At 45.7% G+C, this 22,587-nt stretch overlaps 1 protein-coding gene across 11 annotated transcripts in view; it reads right to left on the bottom strand.

Annotated features, from left to right (window-relative positions):
* Positions 1-22,587, bottom strand: part of ZNF185 (zinc finger protein 185 with LIM domain) — a 51,371-nt gene that overhangs the window by 16,233 nt on the left and 12,551 nt on the right. For 10 of the 11 annotated variants that reach the window (XM_029997379.2, XM_029997378.2, XM_029997383.2 and 7 more), the window contains exons 2-19: positions 19,625-19,701; positions 16,894-17,032; positions 16,274-16,333; positions 14,361-14,399; positions 13,660-13,734; positions 12,735-12,809; positions 11,990-12,070; positions 10,844-10,927; positions 9,611-9,649; positions 8,886-8,969; positions 7,171-7,245; positions 6,467-6,547; positions 5,948-6,016; positions 4,311-4,394; positions 2,632-2,676; positions 2,139-2,225; positions 1,187-1,270; positions 576-674 (exon numbers count right to left, since the gene is read on the bottom strand). In XM_029997379.2, coding sequence (XP_029853239.1) covers positions 576-674; positions 1,187-1,270; positions 2,139-2,225; positions 2,632-2,676; positions 4,311-4,394; positions 5,948-6,016; positions 6,467-6,547; positions 7,171-7,245; positions 8,886-8,969; positions 9,611-9,649; positions 10,844-10,927; positions 11,990-12,070; positions 12,735-12,809; positions 13,660-13,734; positions 14,361-14,399; positions 16,274-16,333; positions 16,894-17,032; positions 19,625-19,649 — 1,325 coding nt within the window. In that variant the 5' untranslated portion in view covers positions 19,650-19,701. The remainder of the gene's footprint in view (positions 1-575; positions 675-1,186; positions 1,271-2,138; positions 2,226-2,631; positions 2,677-4,310; positions 4,395-5,947; positions 6,017-6,466; positions 6,548-7,170; positions 7,246-8,885; positions 8,970-9,610; positions 9,650-10,843; positions 10,928-11,989; positions 12,071-12,734; positions 12,810-13,659; positions 13,735-14,360; positions 14,400-16,273; positions 16,334-16,893; positions 17,033-19,624; positions 19,702-22,587) is intronic. The other variant, XM_029997381.2, reaches the window with a different exon arrangement.

Genomic DNA, 22,587 nt, shown 5'->3' with positions numbered 1-22,587 from the left:
TGTTTTTCCTGTGAGTTTTTAGAGACCTTTGCCATCTCTGCACTAGGGTGAAAAATCCAAAGTACTCAAAAGCTGTAGCAGTCCATGCAAATGGACTCCCAGGAGTGCACCCCAATTGTCCTACTGCCCCAGCTCATATCTAGCTCCGTGCCCTGGGCTTCTCCCTGCAGAAGGCAAGAGAGAAGAAGTGGGTGAGGTGCATTCACATCCCACCCCAGGACTGGTACAGGATGCAGCAGACATCTCTGTCCAGACTCATAAGCACAGGACAGGTGGAGCCGAAGGGAGGTCAGAGCTGAACTGTGCCACATGCAGCAAGGCTAGGGGCTGCTGGGAAGAAATTGGAAAATTTTAAAAGCATTTGCTGTGTGGTTAGTCTTCAGTGAACATGGCAGGAAATGTACTATTGCAATGGATGCTGAAGAGAGGAGCAGTTTAGAGCTGCTTAGACAAATGGCCCTTATTATGCTGCTGTTCTTGTGCTCAGTATTTCCTGAGCAACCAGTATTTCCAAGGCTTTCAGCAATGAGAAAGAACATATTAGCAAACATGGGGTTAGCACCCCAGGACCTTACATCGCTTCATTCCAGTAAGGCTTGCTGTATGCTGGGACCTCAGGACTTGTGTATCTGCTCTCTTGGGTGCTGCTTCTCTCCTCATAGCCCAGGACAGATCTGATAATCAGAAAGGCCCATTACATCTTTAACAACTGGCACGTGAATCATTGCACTAGTGAATACTAACTACTCACCAGGCAAGGCTTGTGTCAAACTCTACCATTCACTGTCCCACACCAGGATTTTTCTTTAGGGACCATATTTAGACTACAGTTGCATTTCAGTGCATTTCAGCTGCCTTTCAGCTCCCTTGCTGCCACTCCAGCATCACTGTAGCATTTCACTGGATTATCAGCAAACGAGAAGGTAGTGACTGAATCCCACCAAGCACACAAGCACCAAGAGGAAAAAAAAAGCTGGTGTGCTTGGCTCATATCAAAGAAGATGGAGGAGGGATACAACGCAAACCTCTTGGTTTATTTTGCAAGCTGAGCTTTAAGCCTCAGCACAGTTGCCTTCATCCTTGGGACAAAAGCTGTGAAAAGAAGCCTCTTTCTGTGCCTGCCCATTCAAATTTCCCTTAATCCTCAGTATTACTCATATGCCTATTAAATTTATCCCATTCTTACCCTTTAAAGGAATATTCTGTGTCCTCCAGGTGCATAGGGGCTCTCTCAGTAGGAGGAGAAGGGACATCAGACTGCAAGCTAGACCTGTCATAAAAAGGAAGGCATCTACAGCTTGATAGCTTGCCAAAGGCTTCAAGGGGTACTGTGTTAGAAATACAACACTGCACTTTATATGAGACCAGAAAACAGAAAGTAATTTTCTCAGAGAACTGATTTTCCTTCAGAAAAAACATTTTCATTATCTCTAATCAAGAAGAATAGAGGCTGTTAGTGGAACTAATGCAGTTACTTGGCCTCAATTCACACGTGTCTTGGCTGGATACTTGACTTTTCTGGCCTGTCACAGGATCATGCACCTGGGACAAAGCACAATATGAGTAACTTTGGGGAAGACATTCCTACATTACTAGCAGCAGCTCTAGGTCTTGGGTTTTACACCATCCTACTGGGAACCTTGTGATCCTCGTCACCTCAACTGGGAGGTTTGAAGACATCATTTTTTCACCTCAAGTGCTTTGGTAAGCCAATACATGGAGCCAAGTCCCAAAATAACAGACTAGAGTAAGCGAAGAAAGCACCTTCAGGGAGATTAGTGTGTTTGGTGTCAACGGCAGTAATTCCTTCCTGACTCTGCGCCTCTGACATTGTCAGGGGAGCAAGCACACTCTAAAAAGCATGTGGAATGGAGACACTTTTGCGATCAATGCTAAAAGCAATGACAAAGCTGCTGTTTCTGCTCCCAGGCTGCTTCTGTAGAAGGAAGTTGATGTGTAACAGTGAGCAGAAAGAATGCTGTTCCCACTGTTTAGCCACCTAGGATTTTCTGGATCACCTTGTTTTGTTGCCCAATTTGGCTTCTGCTTCCAACTCTACTCTGGAAGAGTTACTTATTTCCTCCCCCCAGACCCGCCCCCTGCAAGCAGCATTGTGAGTACCAGCACCAGGCCCTGACCTTGCAGGTTCAGACTTTGCATCATCCAGGTAGCAAGAGGTCTCATACTGACGGTGCAGCTTGTCTGTAGCATCTGCAGGACTGTCCCTGCAAACGGAGTTGGACTTGGTAAGAGAGGGAGTTTTGTGGATCACAGAAGGAAACTTAGCAAGTTGGAGAACAGAGCAAGAAGCAAAAATATCAAACATGAGATTTTTCTGTCTCAAACATAACATCTTTTCCTCCTTCCTGCTTAGCTCAGTAAATTTCCTGCAGCAGACCTGAAGGGCAGAGACATAAATCCAACCAAGTCACACTAGTGCATGGAAAGAAGCTGAAAGATCTCAGTCCATTTTGAGCTGGTGGATCAGGTCCACGCCCACTTTGCAAATGCATGCAAGTGCTGCTCCCAGAACACATTTGTTAGGGCAGTAGTAGGTCAGGAAAAGACCCCTCTCACTCTAAAATCAAGGAGAAAAAGTGTATTTTACACTGTTAATAGGTTTACACTTACTTTGGTGGGTAAATTCCATTGGTGGCTTCTGTGTGTTCAGGATAACTGAAAAGGAGAGACATCAACTTTAGAAAGCATGTTTGGTTTGGGTAATGTTCTACAATTATTTTCTTATGCATTTAATAAAAGAGAGAGGAGGAAATCCCTAAAACTTCCCAGAGATGTTCCTCAGTATATTTCTACAGGTAAAATGGCAAGAAACTTGCATGAAATTCCATGTGTATGAACTACAAAGGAGCATTTAGTAACTCTGAACATCGTCAACATATGACAGATGCCAGTGGTATGGAGTCACCTAGAAATTCAAGCCAGGACTCTTCCAAAAACAGTGGGATGTCCTACAGCCCACAGCTGCCACACAGGTACCTCCATCTGCATGCACAGAAGGGAAGGAACGGCCCTGACATCCTCTGGCTTGTCTCAGGGGAGCTGACAAAACAAGGAACTTCAGGTGTCTTGATCCAAAATCGTATGTTTCTGTTTTCTTGTTTCCGGGCTGTGGGTACTGAACAGCCCATGAGTGAACAGCTATCACTGAACTTCTCCTCTCCTGCATACCACAGGGGCAATGCATTTCCTCCCTCACTTCTACTTTGTCGGGCAGGACAGAAGCACAGCCACTGCTCTCCGCATTTTGCAACCTTTCTTGATTTGTAAATCTCTAAATTTTTTTCCAGTGAGGGTGCAGACTCCCTAGAAAAGGTGTGAAATGGACTGCCATAGAGACTGCCACATGCTGCGGTAGAACAGGCAGGAACTGAGTTGTTTTAGTCGCCTTCAGTGGATCACTGCGAAGTACCCTCAGATGCAGAGGTTCCTAGATCAAATTAAACCAGTGTTTTCTAGAGAGGGAGGTGTGCCTCCAGCAAGGTCCACTGACAGTGGTGAAGAGCAGCGCAGTGTGGAGCCCAGGCTAAGGAGATCCACTGGCTATCAGCTTGGTTGCATGCCAGAAACACTGGTGCCCATGGGACGGGCAGGATCCTGCCAAGGACAGGTCCTGGAGGGCTGGGGGCAGGTGATTCTCATACACACAAAGGGCAAGCTGAGTGGTGATGGCAGATTTCATTTGGGCATTTGGAGACAACCACCAGTTCAGTTGCCTGTGATTATGGGATCTTTAGCTACTTTCCACAAGACCTTAGAGTCAAGACACAACTTTTCCTTGTCACTGAACCTTTTGGGTTGCCAGCCAGTTTACAGGATGCACAATTTCCTTTTGTGTCTGGGTTTTGGGCTGGGTTTTGTTTTTTTTTTTAGCGGGTCTCTTGTTGCAAAAGCAAATAGGTAGGTGGAGGTTGGAGGCCTGGAGATACATTGAGTGTGAACCTCTCTACACTGTAAAAAAAAAAAAAATTACATTCCAGAATTGGTTTACATTTAGGAATAAACCCAGAAAATGCAGAAATGACCCACAAAAGTGATTACTTTTTTGTATCATAGAAACTAAAGAAAAAAACTGGAACAAAATATCAAACGATTTTATTGAAGAGGGTAGTGTTTTCTTTTTTCCCCTCTTCTTAAATAAAATTTTAGAGAAACTGCTGCAGTTCTGCAAAGCACAGACTGAACTGTGTTTTTCCATCGGTAAATATCCATTCAGAGTTTCCAGACAGCCCAAGAGCAGCAGTTTATGATTTGCACAATGCTCAAGTCAATAAATTTCACACTAACTCTACCTTCCATTCGTGGAAACCACAGTTGCTCTGGGGGCCAGTTCATCCCATGGGAATGGCTCAGACTTTTCCTTCAGAGATTTGTCACTAGAAAAAGGAAAATGCCAGTGAGATAGGACCTGACAGAATTTATATGGTATCATCCTAGAACAGTCTACTAACACTGAGTTAGGAGGAACACAAAATGGGGCTAACTCAATATATCAGGACAGGAAGGGCCAACCTTCTGGGTACAGTGGGCCTGACTGCAGTTCACGGGTTACTTAGAGAGATGTGTTGCTCCCTGCAGTGAGGTACTGCTAACCCCTTTGCTTGGGTGAGCGTAAGTACCCTACAACAGTTGTTCTTTCTCTGCTCATGGGCCAGAAAGGCCTTCCTACAGGTCCACCAGCTGGACTTTCCACCCATCTTTCACTCCCATAGACCTGTCAAGCTGTGCGTCTGTCTCTCTCCTTCCCTGCCAATTACTCTCTCTCCAGTTTTAGGTGGCTTAAATAATGAGGCATCCACTAATTTCTCTGAGAAACTGACTCACAATTAGGAGCAGCTATGTGACCCACATGACCCCAAGCACAATGAGTGCATTGTAATCAGGCTGTCCCTGCAATGACATACAAGGATATATTTATGGGCCTCAGTTGAATGACCATGACAATAGTCCAGCCTCTACCTTTTCTCAAGCACTCTAGACATTGCTTCAGCCTGAGATAGTGGTTTGCGAACATTTCTAGCTTTATCGTCACTGATGGCGGTGGAGAATGACTTGGAATTAACTGTATATGCTACAGAAACTCATTTGGTGAATCCAAGCCTTCTACAGCTGCTTAAGCACAACAGAGCGAAAGGTGAGGCCACATATACAACTCTGCCTACTTCAGTCTAGGTGCAGCCAAAAATTCAGAGTGGTAACACTGAGAACAAAAAGATCCCTGCTAATATGGGGAATATTTTAAAAATCTGAAATGCTCCTGTGTACAGTCCAGAGGATAAAGACTACTGGACATAAGCATACAAGGAGGGAGTGATCTCTCTCTCAGGACAGCCAGAAGCTTCCCTTCCCTCAGCTTCAAGTTCCCTGTTTCACCTGTGCAGCTACACAGTGTCAAAGCTCTGCCCCTTAATGTGTCCAGCACCTGTACCCATACTGTTAGGTTCCCAGTCAGTTCATTCTTTCTTAGGTTTTCCTCCATACAACAGAGCTTTTTACATTTTCCCATTGTTCAGCCACCCCTTCAGACTTTCTACAGGGTGCAGAGAACCAGAACCAATGTTAGCAGGAGCCACGAGCACTGAGGTTCAACACATCTCTTGTAGGTGGAAGCAGCTCCCCAGGAAACAGCAGTGGGAGGGCAATTGGAGCGCGGGGGGGGGGGGGGGGGGGGGGGGGGGGGGAAGGCATGAAGTAGACTCTTTAGGGACTGAGCCAGAGAGGAGAATCCTTGAGGGAGGTGAAGGAAGAGTAGAGAAAACTGACAAGTTGCAGCTTAGCCAGCAGATGATGCTCTTGGAGTGTAGCCCAGGACCATGACTGGAGAGATCCCATCTGTTTGAGACCACCAGCAGGTATATACTATTTCTGAGCAAAAAGCAGGGTTGCGCCTTATGTTCAGCAGCACAGATCAGCCTTTCTCAACACTTACCCATCCCCATGCTGTGACACAGTTTCAGATGAGGATTTCCCATTAGAGGCCTGTCTGTTTTCACCATTTCTGAAAGCAAAACAGCAAAAACAATTAGGTAGGGAGATGAGGGGACACAATGTGAGGCATAGGAACTGCACAGCAAGGTGCTTGTTGGAAGTGTGCTATGTACAGTGCAGGGATTGGATTAAAATGAAAGCCTGATCAGTTTAGGAGATAGAAAGGTCTTCAGCTTTTGGGCTCATATTCTCATCATAAAGAACTGGGTAATGTTCAACCTGTGGGAGGCCCACAGCTTCCATCTGGGTTTATTTCCTCCCAGATTACTAATGCTTTTGTAAAATGCTCCTTTCTTAGATTCCCTATGCTATAGTATTTATTATTCCATGACTGCACTGTGTCCTAAACAATCATGTGTATCTGGGAAAATACCACCAAGCAGAGCCAAACTCTCCAGTACAGCATGCCCCTTGCTATCCTTAGCGGAGCTTTAGGATGATGCAAGGTCAACAGACCTACCTGATTTCAGTAGAAGTGGAGATTCTCTCTGAAATTTCACTGAAGGATGTGGTTGGCTGGCTCTTACTACCTATTTCAGGGCTGCAAGAGAAGGCAAAGAAAAAAGCTGTCATTCCTGAACAAACCAGCTCCCCACTGCAGCTAGCCAAAATCTTCCCGCATTGAAGTGTTGCTTTCTGTGAATAAATAAAATGGAAAACAAACATCAATATTTTCAGTACACTCATTTACAAAGTTGTCTTATCAGAAGCAATTTTTAAATTAAAAAAACTGATATTTCCAGGAATATTTGCCTTCTGCCAATGATACACAAAGAATAAAAACAACAGAACAAGGTCAGTAACCAAAGCGCTGTTTGCAGTGCTGTGGAAAACCATTTCAACATTGTTTATACTATAGTCATGAATTCAATCAGACAAAGTTGAAAGCCACTGAAAATTACTCCCCTACACATATTTGGCAAGAAAGAGTTCAGCATGTCTGGGTTTTTTCCTTTCAGGTTTGGAGCACTTCTATCAGGATGTTGTCAGATCCTTGCAGGACATAACATGTATTTCAGACATAAAATCTTTTTTAAAACAGCTGCCTGTATTCATTTCATCTCCCAGAGGGGTGCCCACTGAAGTCTCTGACCTACAGCGACATGTGGGCTGATACAGCCACAAAAGACGTCCAAGACATCCTGGCTGTGCTGTAACACTTACCTGGAGGAAGACATTGCTGTTGTCTTTGGCTCATTCCAGGAAGACCCAGCAGTGGTTTTTCTCAGCCCATTAGTACTGACAAAAAAACCCCAAGTAACAAAGCATTAAAGACAGAAGATCTTTTAGGTACCTTCTCCTGTGGGGGGACACATCCTGCTTTCTGGCCCACAGTTCTTGTGTCTGCTTCCTGGGCAGTGAGGCCAAACCCTGCTGTGCAAGGACTCACATGTAGTTGTCCCTATATGCACTGTTGCACTGATGTGACTAGTATCTGCCTTTCTGCTGAAATACTTGGTCTTTAGAAACTGGCTTTTCCTATTTAACACAGCTGGAGCTGTTTCTATCCCCAGTGTCTGAGTTTGCACTAAAAATCAATTTCCCCAAATGTATAGATTAAAGCTCAGTGCAGTCACAAAATTGATTTCACTATGTGCACATGTGTAATATGTGAGGAAAGGAGGGTAACTGCTTCCCAGCGCTGCCTCAAACCTGCACCGCAATGGTACAAAATTGCTACCAAAATTCATGAGGCAGCTCCCTCAGCCTGAAAATAAAGCATTTCGGGCTGAAAAGGCCCATTTATTGGACTCCCTGCTGGGCCCACCAAGGACCAGAGTGGCAGAGAAGCTAATAATGCTGCTGCCTGGCATCAAGCCACCCCTCAGAGCAGGAAGAGAGAGCTGAATCCCAAATTAAATGAATCTGCTTGAAAACAGAGAAGGATTCTTCCTCCTAGGGCAAACATTTCCATTTCAGCCAAACATTTCTGCATACTGGTCTCACTCAGCCCCACACCACGTGCCAGCTGTTCCTGACCAGTGCAGACTAAGGGAGGGTGTCACTGCTGCCCCTTTACACCAGAGAGACCCTGTCCCCAGGTCTTGCATACCACGGCAAGAACGCTCCGGCTTGTCTGTCAGAGCTCCGTAGGGCTCTGTGTATACTTGGCCTTCACAGTAGCCTGTGAAAAGGGCTGGGGGCTTGAAACGAGGCTAACATTTCCCATCAAAGCAAAGATCAATTTAAAGATAATGAACCTCTCAAACCTCTCCGGTCACACCTATCTGTTGCCATCACAGTAGAATAATTAAATCTAAAGTCTAACGAAAGCAGAGAGCTGGCTCAGGGGACTGGAAATAATGAGATATTGAGTATTTCATGTCTAGGTGATGGGGTCAGTTCACGCAGCCAAGTTTGCTAGTAAAAGAAAATCATTACTATCTGATGGCTGCTTGATGGCTGCTCTGACTCCTCCTGTGAGTTGTCTTTGCAGAAGTGCTGCCAGACTCATTCCTGTGGCATATGAGCACCTTGTGAAGACAGGACTGATTGGGCTGTGGAGTGTGATCAGGAGAGAGGCTCAGTGGCAGGTTTACACCGTACAACTCACATTAGAGTTGGCCTGTAGTTAAATGCAGTTTGTCACCCCCCAGGGCTGTCAGCTGGGTACTCTATGACATGCTGGCCCTGTCCCCATGCCTGCCCATTTGTGTCACCAAGTTAGCTGATGTCATATTTCACTTTGAATCTTTCCCTTTTTGCAAGAAAGAGGCAATCGGGATTTTCTGAGAAGTCTCTTTTGAAAAACCTCCATCTCTAGTTGTGTTCACATAGCTGCTACCTTGCAGACAAATGCAGTTATCTGCAAAGACGGCAAGACAGTGTGCCCTAAAATCCAAGACAGTCAACACACTACTCCAGGATTAGGTAAATACCTGTTGTCATCTGGTGTAAACCTGCATGAACCAGACACAGTTGGACTCCTCCTCTGCTGGCCTTCCTCTTCTTCTATCTCAATTCTTTCAAAAGGCAAAAAGAGAGACAAATACCACATTGTTTCCTATTCTCCACTGCTAGCTAATCCAAGCAGTTTATTCTTGTTTTCCCTTAAGGTATGTTTCCCCTCTGTTTCCCCCTAGAGGCAGACTCTTCCTGCTCCTCATGCTCCCTGTGCTCTGCTACCGGTGAGCATCTCCACTGGCTGAATGAAGTGAGATCTTCAGCCCAAATCAGTGGCATTTTGCTGTCACAGTCGCTTTACCAATAGCATTAGCTGAATGCTTAAATTCCAGAGAGCGCCCTAGGTATCATTTTCCTATCACACCGACTGCTTTAGAAGTTAAATGCCTGAAGCCTGAAAAGTATTCACCCTGCTGGTTGGAGCCAGCCTTCCCTGGAAGACAAAAGGCAGGGAACGAGTCTCTCCTTGTTTCAGGTTGCCCATAACCCAAAGCATCATCAGTGCTGTATTCTCAGTGCTTATAACACCGTGGGCTCTCAAAAGCCAGCATGATTCAACCCAGAGCATCTGTTTTAAGGGAAGTGTCCCTCCTCTGCTTTAAAACACCTGGCGATCTCCTATCCCAGCATTTAACAGTAGCCCTAGTACAGTACACAGACGCACAACCTCAGCAGTACTTCCAGAGGATCAGTGACCTACCTCTTGGCAAACAAGGGTGGAAATTCTTGTGTTGGACTGCTGTAAAGGAAGCATAAAGGCAACAGTTAGAAGTTTGGAGGTAAAGACACACCTTGGGCAGGGGCAGCACCCACAGAGTCTCTGACCCATAATTGACCCATATGGTGCAAGGCATCAAGGGGGCATGTAACACCATTTGGGCATAGCTGACAGTGACCAGGTGTCCTAAACCTGTGCAAATTACAGAGCAGAGGAAATAAAAACAGGAAGAGCAGCTAGTTATAACACGTGAAGTAATGAAGCTTCCCCAAAGGGCCTTTTTAATTTTACACTTTCCTGATGGCTGTTTTTCTTCCTGCATACAAACCTGCCTCCCTCCATACCACACGATACTCAGTGCACCAGAGGAACTAGCAGCCAGTGCAAACACCCGTAACATTCTCACAAATCTTATCCAAGCACTTCTGTGATTTTGGGGACAGCTGAGTGCTGCTGGTGCATCCCCTCCCTGCTTCCTCCCACACTAGCAACATCCTCATGCCTCATTGTGTCACCCTGAGTTATGTCAAGAGGAAAAGGATTTACAGTGAAAGCAAGCTGCAAAAAAAGTCACTAACATGGCTCCTGGAAGATCAGAGACCTTGGAAATATGCTTTTTTTCCCCCTCCCAGGAAAGAGATGGACAACAAAGCCTTGAACACCAGTAGCTCCCACACATCATTCACATTCCTGTTACACATCCACACATTACTGTTAGGTTCTTTTTCCCCACAGAACTATTTTGAAGCTGAAACTAAGACCAGGATCTTGTAAATCTAGCTATTGTTCAAACACGACGTAAAGGCAAACTCTGTGGCAAAAAGCTGATCCATATTGGATGCAGTTTATATTTGTTCTGGTTTTCCCCCTGCATGCAACAAAACTGGAGAGAGCAGTATTAAGAACTGAGTCTGAAAACTGAAGTCTTGATTGTGGGCCTCAGGGAACTGGGGACTATCATGGTTTTTCTCTTCCTGAAATTTCATCCCTCTCAGTAAGGAAGACTTCCCAAGACTCTTGGAGGATTTCCTCAATTCTGCAGAAACCTGCAGATATCCTTGGCACTTCTAGAGACATGGCAGCTATGCCTTCTCCACTCATTGGAAAGGTACCATCACCTTCAGAGGGTCTTGGGTCAGGCCACCATCCCTGTGAGACCACCTTCAACAGCCTCTTCCCTGTCTCCTGCCCCACACTTGCAGGCTGAAGACTCACCCGTTGCTTTTCTTGGCCGCCGAGAGGACGTAAGCACGTTCCCTGCTGGCAGTGCGTCTGAGGACACTGTTGGCTGCCTCTGTCCTGAAAGGGAGGGAAGGGGTCACATTCTGCTCATGCTGTTAGTGGCTGCTGGCTGTAGCCTTGAGGAGGCAAAAGGTGAACAAGCCGGTGGAGGCTTGTGCTAACCCTGACAGAGCTCCCGTGCTCTGGGGAGCAGAAATCCAGCCAGAACTAAGAGGAGTAACAATGGCTTATCTTTTTCTTTAGTATCATTCATGCTGGGACACAGCACTTTCACATGGATGTAAAGCGTCAGGAAAAAAAAAAAAAACAAAAAAAAAAACCAACCAAACTTCCTCTTCCAGGAGGGCAGAGGGAATTCCCCATTTCAAGACATGGACTTTTGCAATATTGCATACCGCAGGACAAAAAAAATGGGACGCAGGCTTCGTGGCTGACATGCTACATGGACTGCACGTGTCTATACAGACATCAGTACCACCAGATGTACCAAGGGAGAAGTCCAGATCTCTGAAAGGATTTTTATTGGTTCGTCCCCAGCGGGCAAATTACCAAGTTTTCATTTGTAAAACTCTTGTATCTGAGGAAAAGTACCTTCAGAAACTCAACTGAAAGCAACAAGGACGCTGGCTGCATCAGATGCAGATCTACCACACAGACAAAACACATTCTAGTCCTGGTATAACAATGAGAGACCAGTCTGGATCTGGACTTAGATGCAAGCCCCCAAGTGGTCCAGACTCAAAGGCGCACATGTAGGCTGTGGGAGGTGGGCTTCTCCCTTTACTGCCAGCCTATTTGTACGTCTCTATCTTTTTTACACAGACGCTACACAGCTGATGGATTCCACAACCCATTTCCAGCTGCCAAATTAATTGGGGTATGCTGTCAGGTTGAATCATGTCAGGCTTTTAATTATATTTTGTTGGGAGTGCAGTCGCCTGTGGGCATAGATATGCTCTGTGTAGAAATATCTGCTTATTATTATTTTATTGCAATCAGCCCTAATGGCTCAGCTGTAATCATCATCGAACTGACCCTCTCGGTAATGAACAGTTAAACTGAAGTAAGTCCACTTGTCACTGCCCCTGCAAGAAAAAGGTGGTTACCTGGAGGGCATACCTCTTTTTATGTTCATCTGGAGTAAAAGGCACATCCTCCTCATCCAAGTCCACTGATTTTTGTTTGACATTATACGGAGCGCTGAAATAGAAAGGGAAGGGGAGAGCCAGGGTAAGGGAACTGCCTCTGCAGACTGTTGCAGAGGTGGCACAAGCAAAACCTAAGGTAAATACAAGGGCAGGGCATGTGGAAATGGTTTCAGACCCCAGAAGTGTTGCACACAAGTGTGGAAGACATTTGTATTTTTCATGCGCATTGGGGTGCGCATGTCCCCATAGGATTTTGTTTTCTTAGTATAGGGGTTTAAGCCTAGAGGCTGGTTCATAATAAATGCTCAGCTGCATTTCAGATTAGAGCCACAGTCTTTGACATGAATAGCTGTGTCAGAAATGTCAGCAGTGCTGTTCTGCCACAAGGCCCCTCCTTTCTCCTGGTTTCAGAAAGGCTAGCAATGCTGCAAACCAAGTCCCCAGGCTGCATCCTCCAGTTTCTGCCTTGATTACTACCAAGTGATAAAATTCACTCCATACAAAGGCCATTACCAGTTCAAGGAAGGCCTTATGGCCCACACAGGCCTGGAGGTAGCACCAGGAACTGCTTCAGTTTCTAGTGAAAGCTCTGCAGTGCTCAGCTGATGAAGCCATGCCTGGCCAGGCATCCATGTGCAGGTGGCTTCATCACTGAGGCTCAGGTGCTGCTGAGCCTGTGCACAGACAGAGAGTGCTGCTCCCCTTTGCACACTCACAGTTTCTTGTAATCCTCAGTGGTCATCCTGTAGCCAGAGGAAGAACGGCACAGGCTGCGTCCCTTCACGGCAGTGCTGCAGACGGCACAAATCACATCTGTTAACATGACCCTCCTGAGCTCTCACCCTTCGCCACCCTCTTCCCCAGGTGAGCTCATGCTCCCCATGATGGGGGAAAACAGGCTGATCCCAAAGATCCACTCTGAATTCAGGGAATGCTATTTAATTGAAGGGCAGCATTTGCCCTCTTTTCACTGCCTTGGACTAGGATTTCAGGTCTACTTTGCTTCCCCAGGGCCACTGAGAGTTGTCAGAGCTGGTATGGGCATACCCTTCTGTGGGATGGTGCCACCCCATCCCAGGATCAGCCAGTGAGAAGGAATAATACACCTTGTGGCATCATCCTTCTCCCCAGATGAATCAAAATGGGCAAAAATTGGTTTCAAAAGGTTTCACTTGAGGTGCAACAAAGCATCTGCTTAGATCAGAGCCATGCTTAGATCTTACTTACTAGAATTATATGCAAGCGCCTCTCACAAGACAGGTTTCAAAAAAAAAAAAAAACCAAAACCAAACCAAACCACATTAAAAACATCAAAAGGAAGCATTACAGCTTTGCAAGGATTCCTTGTGATTTGTCCCCCCACTCAAAACTCTTTGACAAATTAAACGCAAACCCGTGAGTACTTTCATAGCCAACAGCCATCCTATGCTCTGGTGAGGAAAATATGGAGTTTGATGCCTTGTCTTTTTCCCATGTCTGCTGAGTGGAGCTGTTAAATGAACAGCCACATCATCCAGCATTTAGTAGGGATTTAGTAGAGCTCAGTGGAAGCCCACAAGCACTGGCCAAAGTAAGAGGATGACTAGAAATATGTACAATATTTAAAAGCTCATTTTCATGAAGAAGACGACACACACGTACCTTTTTTGTGCTTCATTAGAAGATGAAGAATCTGGCACGGAAGATGTCTTATCGATGGTTCTTGTGAACACCCCTCTGGGGAGAAAAGAGACATGTTAAATCTTTTGCAGGACAGAGTTTGGAACTAAAATTAAGACACTTGCAGCCACTCTTTGGCCTAACAGTGTCTGTGTGTCCTGTCAGGAGGAAGGTGCTGGTTCAGGACACCAAGAATTAGAAGGTGCTTCCTTGGCAGAGTCATCCTGAGAAAAGTCCTATCTTCCTACTCCCTGGCCTTAGACAACACAGTAAAATCAGCTCGCACACAGGCTTGGGTATGGTACCACAGGGCTTGCCAACCTGTTCAGGATTATGGTGGCATCAGAGTCTCAGCCCATGTGTCAGAGGAAGCTGAAGCACACAAGCCCCATCACTGGTGCTGTGCTGATCACAAGGATGGTGGAACATTTTCACAGCATGATAACCCTTCCATGTGTGATCATTGTATCATAGAGAGGAGATCTGATTTTCTGTTAACACCACCATTAAACTACCTGTTAAACAAAATACTCAGGACTATGTTTTCACCAAGCTTCTCCCTGAGCATTGTAATGTTCCTAACTAATAGGAGAACCCAAGAGATAGTAATATTTTTCATGCTTGTTGCTCCTGATCTAGTTCTCCTTCCCCTACAGCCCAAATATATGCCACTCTATACCAACCTGATGAGGTAACCGGATTGAGGCTTGGAGGCAGACGACCTGTGCAAAGAACAGACATTAGTGAATTAAGAAACACGGGGAAAAACAACAGCAGCAGCATGTGACTGTCAAGCCAAAATTCTAGCTAAATGGGCCTTGAGTGATACCTGAGCTGCTGCACCAAAATTAACCTTGGAAGGATTCTTTAAAAATGAATAATCATCAGAACAAGCTCTATAAAATATTTTTATAACAAAAGTGAGTTTTAGAGTTAGCCAATTAAAATTAGCCATGCTGACAGTGTTTTCTGGCTCAGAATTAAGTCCCCAGATTGATGGCACAGGGAGGGGGGGAAATTAGATATAGTATAGATCCTGGCTGTTTTATCACAGGAAATTATCATCTTCACACTTAAGTTCTTTGAGAGTCCATTCTCAGGAAGGGAATGTGGCATAGCTCCCCCGAAGGGAAAGGAAAGGGATACCATCAGGTAGGGATCTGGCCCCTTGCACCAGGGCAGGAGGAAGTATCCCTGGAACCTGCTTCAAGCTGTCTTGGAGACATCCTCCTGAGAGCAAGGTGGGGACCAGGATGGGCCTCAAGGACCTGGTTCCCATCAAATGAGCTCAGACAGGCTCCCTTCACCCCTGCCCAGATACCACACCCTCTTTTCCTGTCTGTCCAGGTGCCCTTGGGATCACAAGTTAATTCAGTAAGAAAGCTCAGCAGGTCTCTGGTCTAACCTCCTCCTCCAAGCAGGGTCAGCAATCAGGACAGAGCTTAGCAGGAAGGCAGGTTTACACTGCCCATAACCATGTGCTTGAGGTGGCTGCCAAGCTCACATTTATCCAGTTGCCTTCACAGACACAGAAATGCAAACACTGCAGGCTTAGCCTAGCTCTGGAGTTCTCCAGATGGGATGAGCTGGAGGACAATGAGTGCTGAGGACAGCCCCAAGTTCTTGTTTCTGCAGTGTCCTCAGAGCAGGCACTGGCAGGGTGTAGCCCATCTCAGCCCCACTGCCTAGCTGTGCTCTAAGCACTGAGCTTTGAATGAGAGCTGCAAGGAAGCTGAGAAGTTGTCCTACTCAGCGTATGAATGCCTGTCCTCACCTTGAAGTATAAACAGATCCTGAGTGTCCTGGACTCCCTGTCACTCACCTTCTGTCAACTTCAGGCCCTCACATTTGTGTGAAGATGCCCCTTCAGATGCCACATTTCCAATGTCGCAAACATCCCTGTTTTTACTTATCCTGTGCCTCATAAAGCACTATGCTGCAGAGGGAGGCAGAAAGAGGTAGGGCGCAGCAGGGAAACCATTCTGTCTAATTGCAACAAGAAGTGACAAGAGCTGGCACAGAAAAACGGAGAAGCAGGAGGAAACTGCTCACGGGAGAGGGCAACGGTCTCCCAGCAATGGCACTGTGGCTAGCAAAGAGCTCTCGCATACGACTAAGCCCTTTCCAACAGTTTTATATTTTAGGACAGTAGCCCTACAAGATCCTGGGTCCCTGAAGAGCCCTCATGCTTTGGCCCTGAAGCAAATTCAGCTCCCACACAGGGCTTCGCTGTCTCTGAGGAGCCCCCAGGCTTAGAGCATACAGTTGTTGCACCAGCACAGGAGCTGATGTGCACCAGTAATCTTGTGGAATCATAGGCTTGAAGGTATCCATTCATCTGCATTAAAGACATCAATCATCCATTTGTCCATCTGGACTTTACAGGAGATAAGCCATGCTCTCTACAAGGTGACAGTTTATAAGACATTATACTGAATGATGCAGGCTCTCCTCAAGGACTGTATTTTTCAACACAACCACAGCAATGAGCAGGCATGAGGGGGTGAAGAAAGAGAACACATTTGCCAGCGAAAGCATGCACCGACCCCATGAGATAACACAGAAAGGAAGCAACAGGATCAGTCCCCAAAATTACCTGTCACTCTGGGGAGCAATAGGTGTTGAGGCTGGGGATCCCCCACTGGCCCGTCCAGACCTCAGTAAAGAGAAAACACAATGACATAATTAACTTCTGATCTTGCTGAGCTGCCTTGCTGAACATGGCAATGATGTTTTTGGAGAGAGTTGTTAAGAGAAGGGCTTGGGTTTGTTTCTCATAAAAAAGAAGCTGGTGCAGATTGCGGTGTTCCCTGGTACAAGGGTGGCTGTGTGACACAGTCCTAAAGCTGCAGGGGGAGATGCAGACGTGGCTGTATTATCACTTAAACTCCCTCCCATCAAGGTCTGCCCCTTTGTTTGTCACTCTGGAGATGGTGAAACACAATCTGGCTTCAAAAAACTTTGGAGTTCTAAGATTTCAAATCCACCTGGGCTGCTGGATTCCTAGCTCCCAGGAAAGGCCATTCCTCAGCGCTTCTTCCCAGCATGTATTTATCAAAAATAAAGAGGAGTACTGCTTCCTTTTGGCAGTGTCATTTCCTGGCATCATGGGGACCCTAAAACATGCTAGCAACACAGGCCAAAGAACAGAGTACTCATGGGAGGCTGAAAGAAAGGGAAGGGAGAAGAGAAGTGTTCCTCAGTGGCCACACTTACAGCGGGCTGCTCTTCTTCTCATCCTCAGAGTCCGAGTTATGGTGGTGGATCCAGCTCTTATCTCCTTTCAGGGTGGTGCGAACCTTCATCTGCTTAATGATCCTCCTGCGGTCTTCATCCGTGGGTGGAATGACACGTCCTAGAAGAGGCAGAGGGAAAGGAAGGAGAGAGAAGAAGGGTTGCTGAGAAAGGGCAAGAATTCACAGTGTCAGCAGGTGAGCCGGGGTAAATCTCAGAGAGCAGGGAGCACGGGTTTCCTTTCAGTCAGAGATTCAAACACTGAATGAGTCTTTTGCCACTTCTGATGAAAGACGGAAACGAGCTGTCATCCAAACTTCAGGATCAATTTACCCTGATGCATCACCTCCTCTATAGACATTCATACAGTTTTTTCTCTCCTTTCAGAGGACTGTTTAACATTAATGAGTCATTTTCTCTCAGGAAGACCAAAGACATTCAGTGGGTGGTCTAATCATATATTTACAAAGCAGTGAGTTTCCTCTGGCATTTCCCATCACATCAGCTCTACCATAAGGCTTTTTTGGTTTGTGGGAGAGGATGATACATCTGGAGCATGAAGCTGAGCCAAGAGTTTGGTGTTAGAGGTAAGCCATAAAATGCAAACACCCGGCTGTCAGCTCTCTCTGGTGGCCTGTCAGAGTTGGAGGAGACACGTCCTTTGGTTCTCATTTCCACATTTCCATTACAAAGTTCAGTTTAAAAAAACATATTCTCAAACCATGTCTCCCTAATGGTGTGGTTCTGGCCCAAATCTGGAAATGTCCTGTCCTGTGTGGTCTCTCTTTTGCTGTCCAGCAGCAACTCTGCCACCATCCTCATTCTGCTCCTTGTCTCTGTTCAGGCATTGAACCACAACTACATTCTCTGGTTGAGAAAGTCAGCAATGGCAACTCAAACACAAAATTAAAATGGAGGAAATTGCAGAAGGTCATGGATTAGGAGTTGCTAAGTCCTCCCAGTGGAAAAAAGATTGGGTGAAAAAAGCACAGGTTAATGGGGAGGAGTATTAAAGCCAAAAATATTGGGAGCAGGAAGGGAAGGAGATGGGAGGCTGGGGAAGGGGGAACAGTATCTCACAAGGGAAAGAAATGTGCAGGTGACTGATGTGAAGGGCTTCAGTCATCCTTGAGTGCCAAAGTCCTGCTGGATCAAATTGATTGCAGCTGGATATTATTAAAAAAAAAAAAAAAAAGGCATTTTAACTGGGAAATTCCCCATCCAGCATTTTCTTCTGATGGAAATAGCTGTTTTCCCATGGGGAAATTGTAAGATGAAGACCAGATAGGGAAATCTCCTTTTCTATGTATTTCTGACTATCTTCCATCTTTTGCCATTTTGGAAATGACTGGTAAAGGCTGAAAACATCAAGCCAGCTCTCCTTGTCACACTTGGGCCAATACAGCTCAGGGGTTCAGAGACACCAACAAGTTATTGCAGTTTTACAACTTCTTATCATCCAAGCCAAGAAAACTGCCTGCCTGCACAGTCTCAGCCTGTGGCAAACATGAAATAATTCAATTTAGCTACCAGGAAAGGAGGGTCAGCTAAGTCTCTATATCTTGTGCTCATGATGGGCTAGAAGGCTGCCCAGGAATGGTTATCACTGAGCAGCTGACATGCAGTAAATTGATTAATCTCTGACACATGGTCATGTGCTTCAAGTATATGTTATGTAGTAGGGGTAGGATTTTTACATTTTTTTTAAACAACTGGTCACATTGGATCATCTCTAAGGAAAACACAGCTATAGCAATGAAGAGAATGTCCTTCCTCACATGGAATTAGCAGTAGCAGTTAAAAGGCATAGTTATGCAGGGCCACATCTATGTCGGGGTGCAGTTTAGGGACCAGCAGTAACACTCTTCATGGGGAGCACCTGGAAAGGGAAGGGCTGCTTTTCTTAGCACTGAAACTGAAAATTAAATCTATTGCCTAATGCAAATGCATAAGGCATTTCCACTCTTCTCCATATTACTGTTTCTTTCAGGTTACCTACGGATTTGGAAGCATCATCCCATCTATTCACATGTAAAAGTCCTATGAACATCTGTTGCTTAAAAATTAAATCTCAGAGTCTGCCACAGAATTCTACAGCTTGGGCATGTTCCTGGGACAACTCCAAGCAACTTCTAGCCCCAGTATGATTTTTTCACACTCCTTTGACAATATGACATTATTAGGAGTTTATTAATAATAAAGGCAGTCTTCTCATTACTGTATGGATATTGCACATTGCACAAAGGTGGTCTCCAGCCCACAGACTTTTGGTTTTTATCTCTAGAAGAGGCAAGGGGATGTGGATAGACAGAGATACCAGGAAGCCATCCTGGTCAGCTGCTGCACTGGCTGCTAATTGCTGCTGTATTTTCAGTAGACATTTCAAAGACAGAGAATTTTAAGGAGGGTCTTGAAAAGACAATAATATGGTAGTTTATTAGTCTTTTGCTCATGTCAAAACCTCAGCCAGGCTATAAGCTCTCCAGCTCGCTATGCCTTCATGGATACTGAAATTATAGCCAAATGCACGTAATTTTGGAGCTGCAGGTTGGAGCAAGTCCCAGATGAGGAAGAGGTGTCCTCTACCCTTGGACCCACTGCACTGGGGGAGTTGAGCAGAGACGTTAGAGCAGATACAACTGAGCAAAGAAGGCAAAGGAAAGCCATAAGAGTGGACAGACCCCCAACAGCTTGAGATGGGGAAAGGAATTACCTTTACTGACACCCAGGGACATCATGATTCTCAGAAGCTTCCTTCCCCTTCAGTTACTGTTTGAAGACAACAAGCTCCTGGAAGAAATTAAAAAGGGGAAAAGCAGAATAGTAGTTCTGATATAAAAAACTTTGAAGTTATGTTGAAGGGAGAGCACCACAACAGTGTCACAGCCACAGAGCCTGGAGGATGGGGAGACTGTGGCATATATACCAGCGTTGTGATTTCTCCCCATGCCATGTACCTTCAGCATCAAGGATAGTAAAAATCAAATGTGTGTGCTCTCCACACCAGTAACTCTTCAGATTGGCCATGACATATGCATCCTTCCAGGTCTGGGAGGAAAGTGCTGGAGGAGACCTTGGCAAAAGTGCCCAGAGCCACTGAGGTGAGACAGACCTTCTGCAGTCTATAGAACTCAGAGCAGCTCAGGCTGCTTGGGTGAATCTTAGTATTTTTGTCAAGTGGGAGTATAACATAAGGGCTCTTGACAGACTTCAGTTGGCAGAGGTATCTGTTATTCCCCCAAGATGCAGCAGAGAACATCTTACTGCCTGTCTCAGAAGCAAGAGTTAGTTCTTGCTTCTGATGGCAGCTGGGCCCCTCCTTCAAATGACCGCAGTAAAGCAGCAAGAAGAAAATGCTGGATGTACAACCTTGGAGATGCTCTGAGATTAGGAATTTGCAGAGCACTGATTGTTTAGTGCTGTAATTGAATCAAAAACAACCACAAACTAAAAGTCAGGAAAAAAACCTAGTTGTTTCAGATTCTGTCAAGACAATTACTTTTTTTTTTTTTTTTAATTTGTGAACAAACAAAAGCGAGCAAAACCCCTCAAAACGGACCCACTGTTTTGAGATTAGTATAACCCAGGTTAATTCAGCACCTGATTACATGTTTATAACAAACGTTTCTTTTCTTTTTTCACTCCCTAAAGTTTTTCATGTAAGCTGTGGGATGAGCGCTTGTTTCAGAGGAGAAAATCAAGGGCAACTTCCAGCTTTTACAGCCCTCCATTCTTTCCTTGCCAAAACTATCTGCTGAACCTGGATTCTTAAGTGACTATGCCATGCATTAATAAAAACGCCCAACCCTATTCGGGAGTCTGTGAATCTAAAATTAGGTTGTTATTATCTGCTGGTGGGCTTGTCCCTGCAATATTGCTGCAAAGCCACACGCCCATAAGGAATGCCGAGCGCTGATCTCATAGCATTGCTTCTTGGCAAAGTCTACTCCTTTGGCTTGTCTCAGCCAAAGATCTACCTACTGCACATCCACTCCTCATCCTGTTTGCACTGAGATTGTGAACAAGCTCTCTGCTATTACCCTAAGGCTCCCTCTCCCTTTTGCAAACACTCCCAAACATTAATTCAGCTTTCACCATGAGCAGACAGCCCACCTCTTTTCTTATCCTTCCTAGATCCCCCTTCCCACGCAAATTCAATTGACCCTGCTATTTAGAAAGAAATGAAAACTGTAGCATTGTCCTAGATATCCACAAAGAGACTCTAAATACTTGGGTGTCTTTATACTAAAGGTGGGAGACAGCTGCAGTCTGCAGGAACACAGCTGACAGACCTGCAATCCTGCAACTTTGGGTTAAAAAGAAATCACAGCATCTTGGACCTGCACATAGAGAAGCCATGTAGCGTCATTACCTACATACAGTATCTGAGCAAGGCAGATTCAGACCACAGCTACCTTGCTGACTACAATTCAGAGGTGCATTTAGTACTCTCTTCTACTTATTAAACTCTTTCCTATTCCAGGACAAAATAAAGGTGAAGCAAATGGAGGATGAGAAATGGTGGAAACTAACTATGCCAAGAGTTTGATATGGCCCTGATCCAGGGCAAATCAGGCAGAAGTAGGTATAGGCTACATGTTGTCATATAATGGAGGTATTTGGAAGCTGGAGAGCTGTTACCTATCTAGCAGTGTAACTGAGAGGTGATTAGCCCCCCAGCACAGATCTGTTAGAGAAATAAGCAGAGTTTTAGGAGCATGTAGAAAAGATTGTCAGGAAGGTCTGGAGTGAGGGCTGGAGCTCACAGAGGTGCAGGACTGAACTCCGCTCCCAGTCACGCAGCGCAGCTCTGCCTGGCACGTACTGCAGGCATCACGTGCCAGCTCTGCGAGAAATGACATCTCCTATTGCTTAAACAGAAACTTTGCTTCTTACTCACACAATTCCCCTAACAAATACACCCAAAAAGAAGGGAAGCCGCAAAGGGTGGCACTCGGCATGCATATAAAAATGTGCCAGAAACTATACATTGGCCAAGCCTTTTCCTCTGGCGCTGCCTTCCCTCTTCCCAGCTCACATCATCCTGGGAGGGACCGCAGCAAACACTGTTGTATTCCACTGATATTTCTAGCTTGACAAAAAGGCGTTGGAACATGCCGGTGGTGCTCACTGGGCTTGGCTTTGGGGGACTGGCAGATGTTTTCTGCCAGCCTGCTTTTTCCAGCTATAAATCATGCAATGGCAGCAGCAGTCCGTCTGGTCCAGGTCAGGCCCGCTGCAGCGCTGGATGGTATACCTGCACAGTGGGACCAACTGGGATGTCTACTACTCGACTGGCAGAAACCACTGGGGGTTAGAGCTGGCTGTCCTCCTGCCCCACACTGTAACAAAGGAGTCCAGAATGAAGCTTTCAGCACATCTTCTGTGACAAGTGTAGAGGGGTGCAAAGATCATTCTGTGAGAGCTGGAGAGGAGTCAGTTCTTTGCTTCCTTGTAACATCATTTTCTCTCTTTCATTAATGGAGGCTATCAAGTGGCTATTTTTACCTTTCAGCTGAGGATCAAGGCAATACAGCCTAAACAAGATCACCAGAAGCTGAGTGGGTTCAGCAAGAAAAGAGCAATTCAAGTACCCTATTTCTTGTCCATATTTTTTAAACACCTGCTGTAGGCTCCTGTTGGACATAGGATACTGGGCTTGGTAAAGTTTTGGGC

Source organism: Aquila chrysaetos, chromosome 21 (genome assembly GCF_900496995.4).
Source record: "Aquila chrysaetos chrysaetos chromosome 21, bAquChr1.4, whole genome shotgun sequence".
Lineage (NCBI taxonomy): Eukaryota > Metazoa > Chordata > Aves > Accipitriformes > Accipitridae > Aquila > Aquila chrysaetos.
Note: the sequence above shows the minus strand (reverse complement) of the source record. Positions and strands in the feature narration are given on the sequence as shown.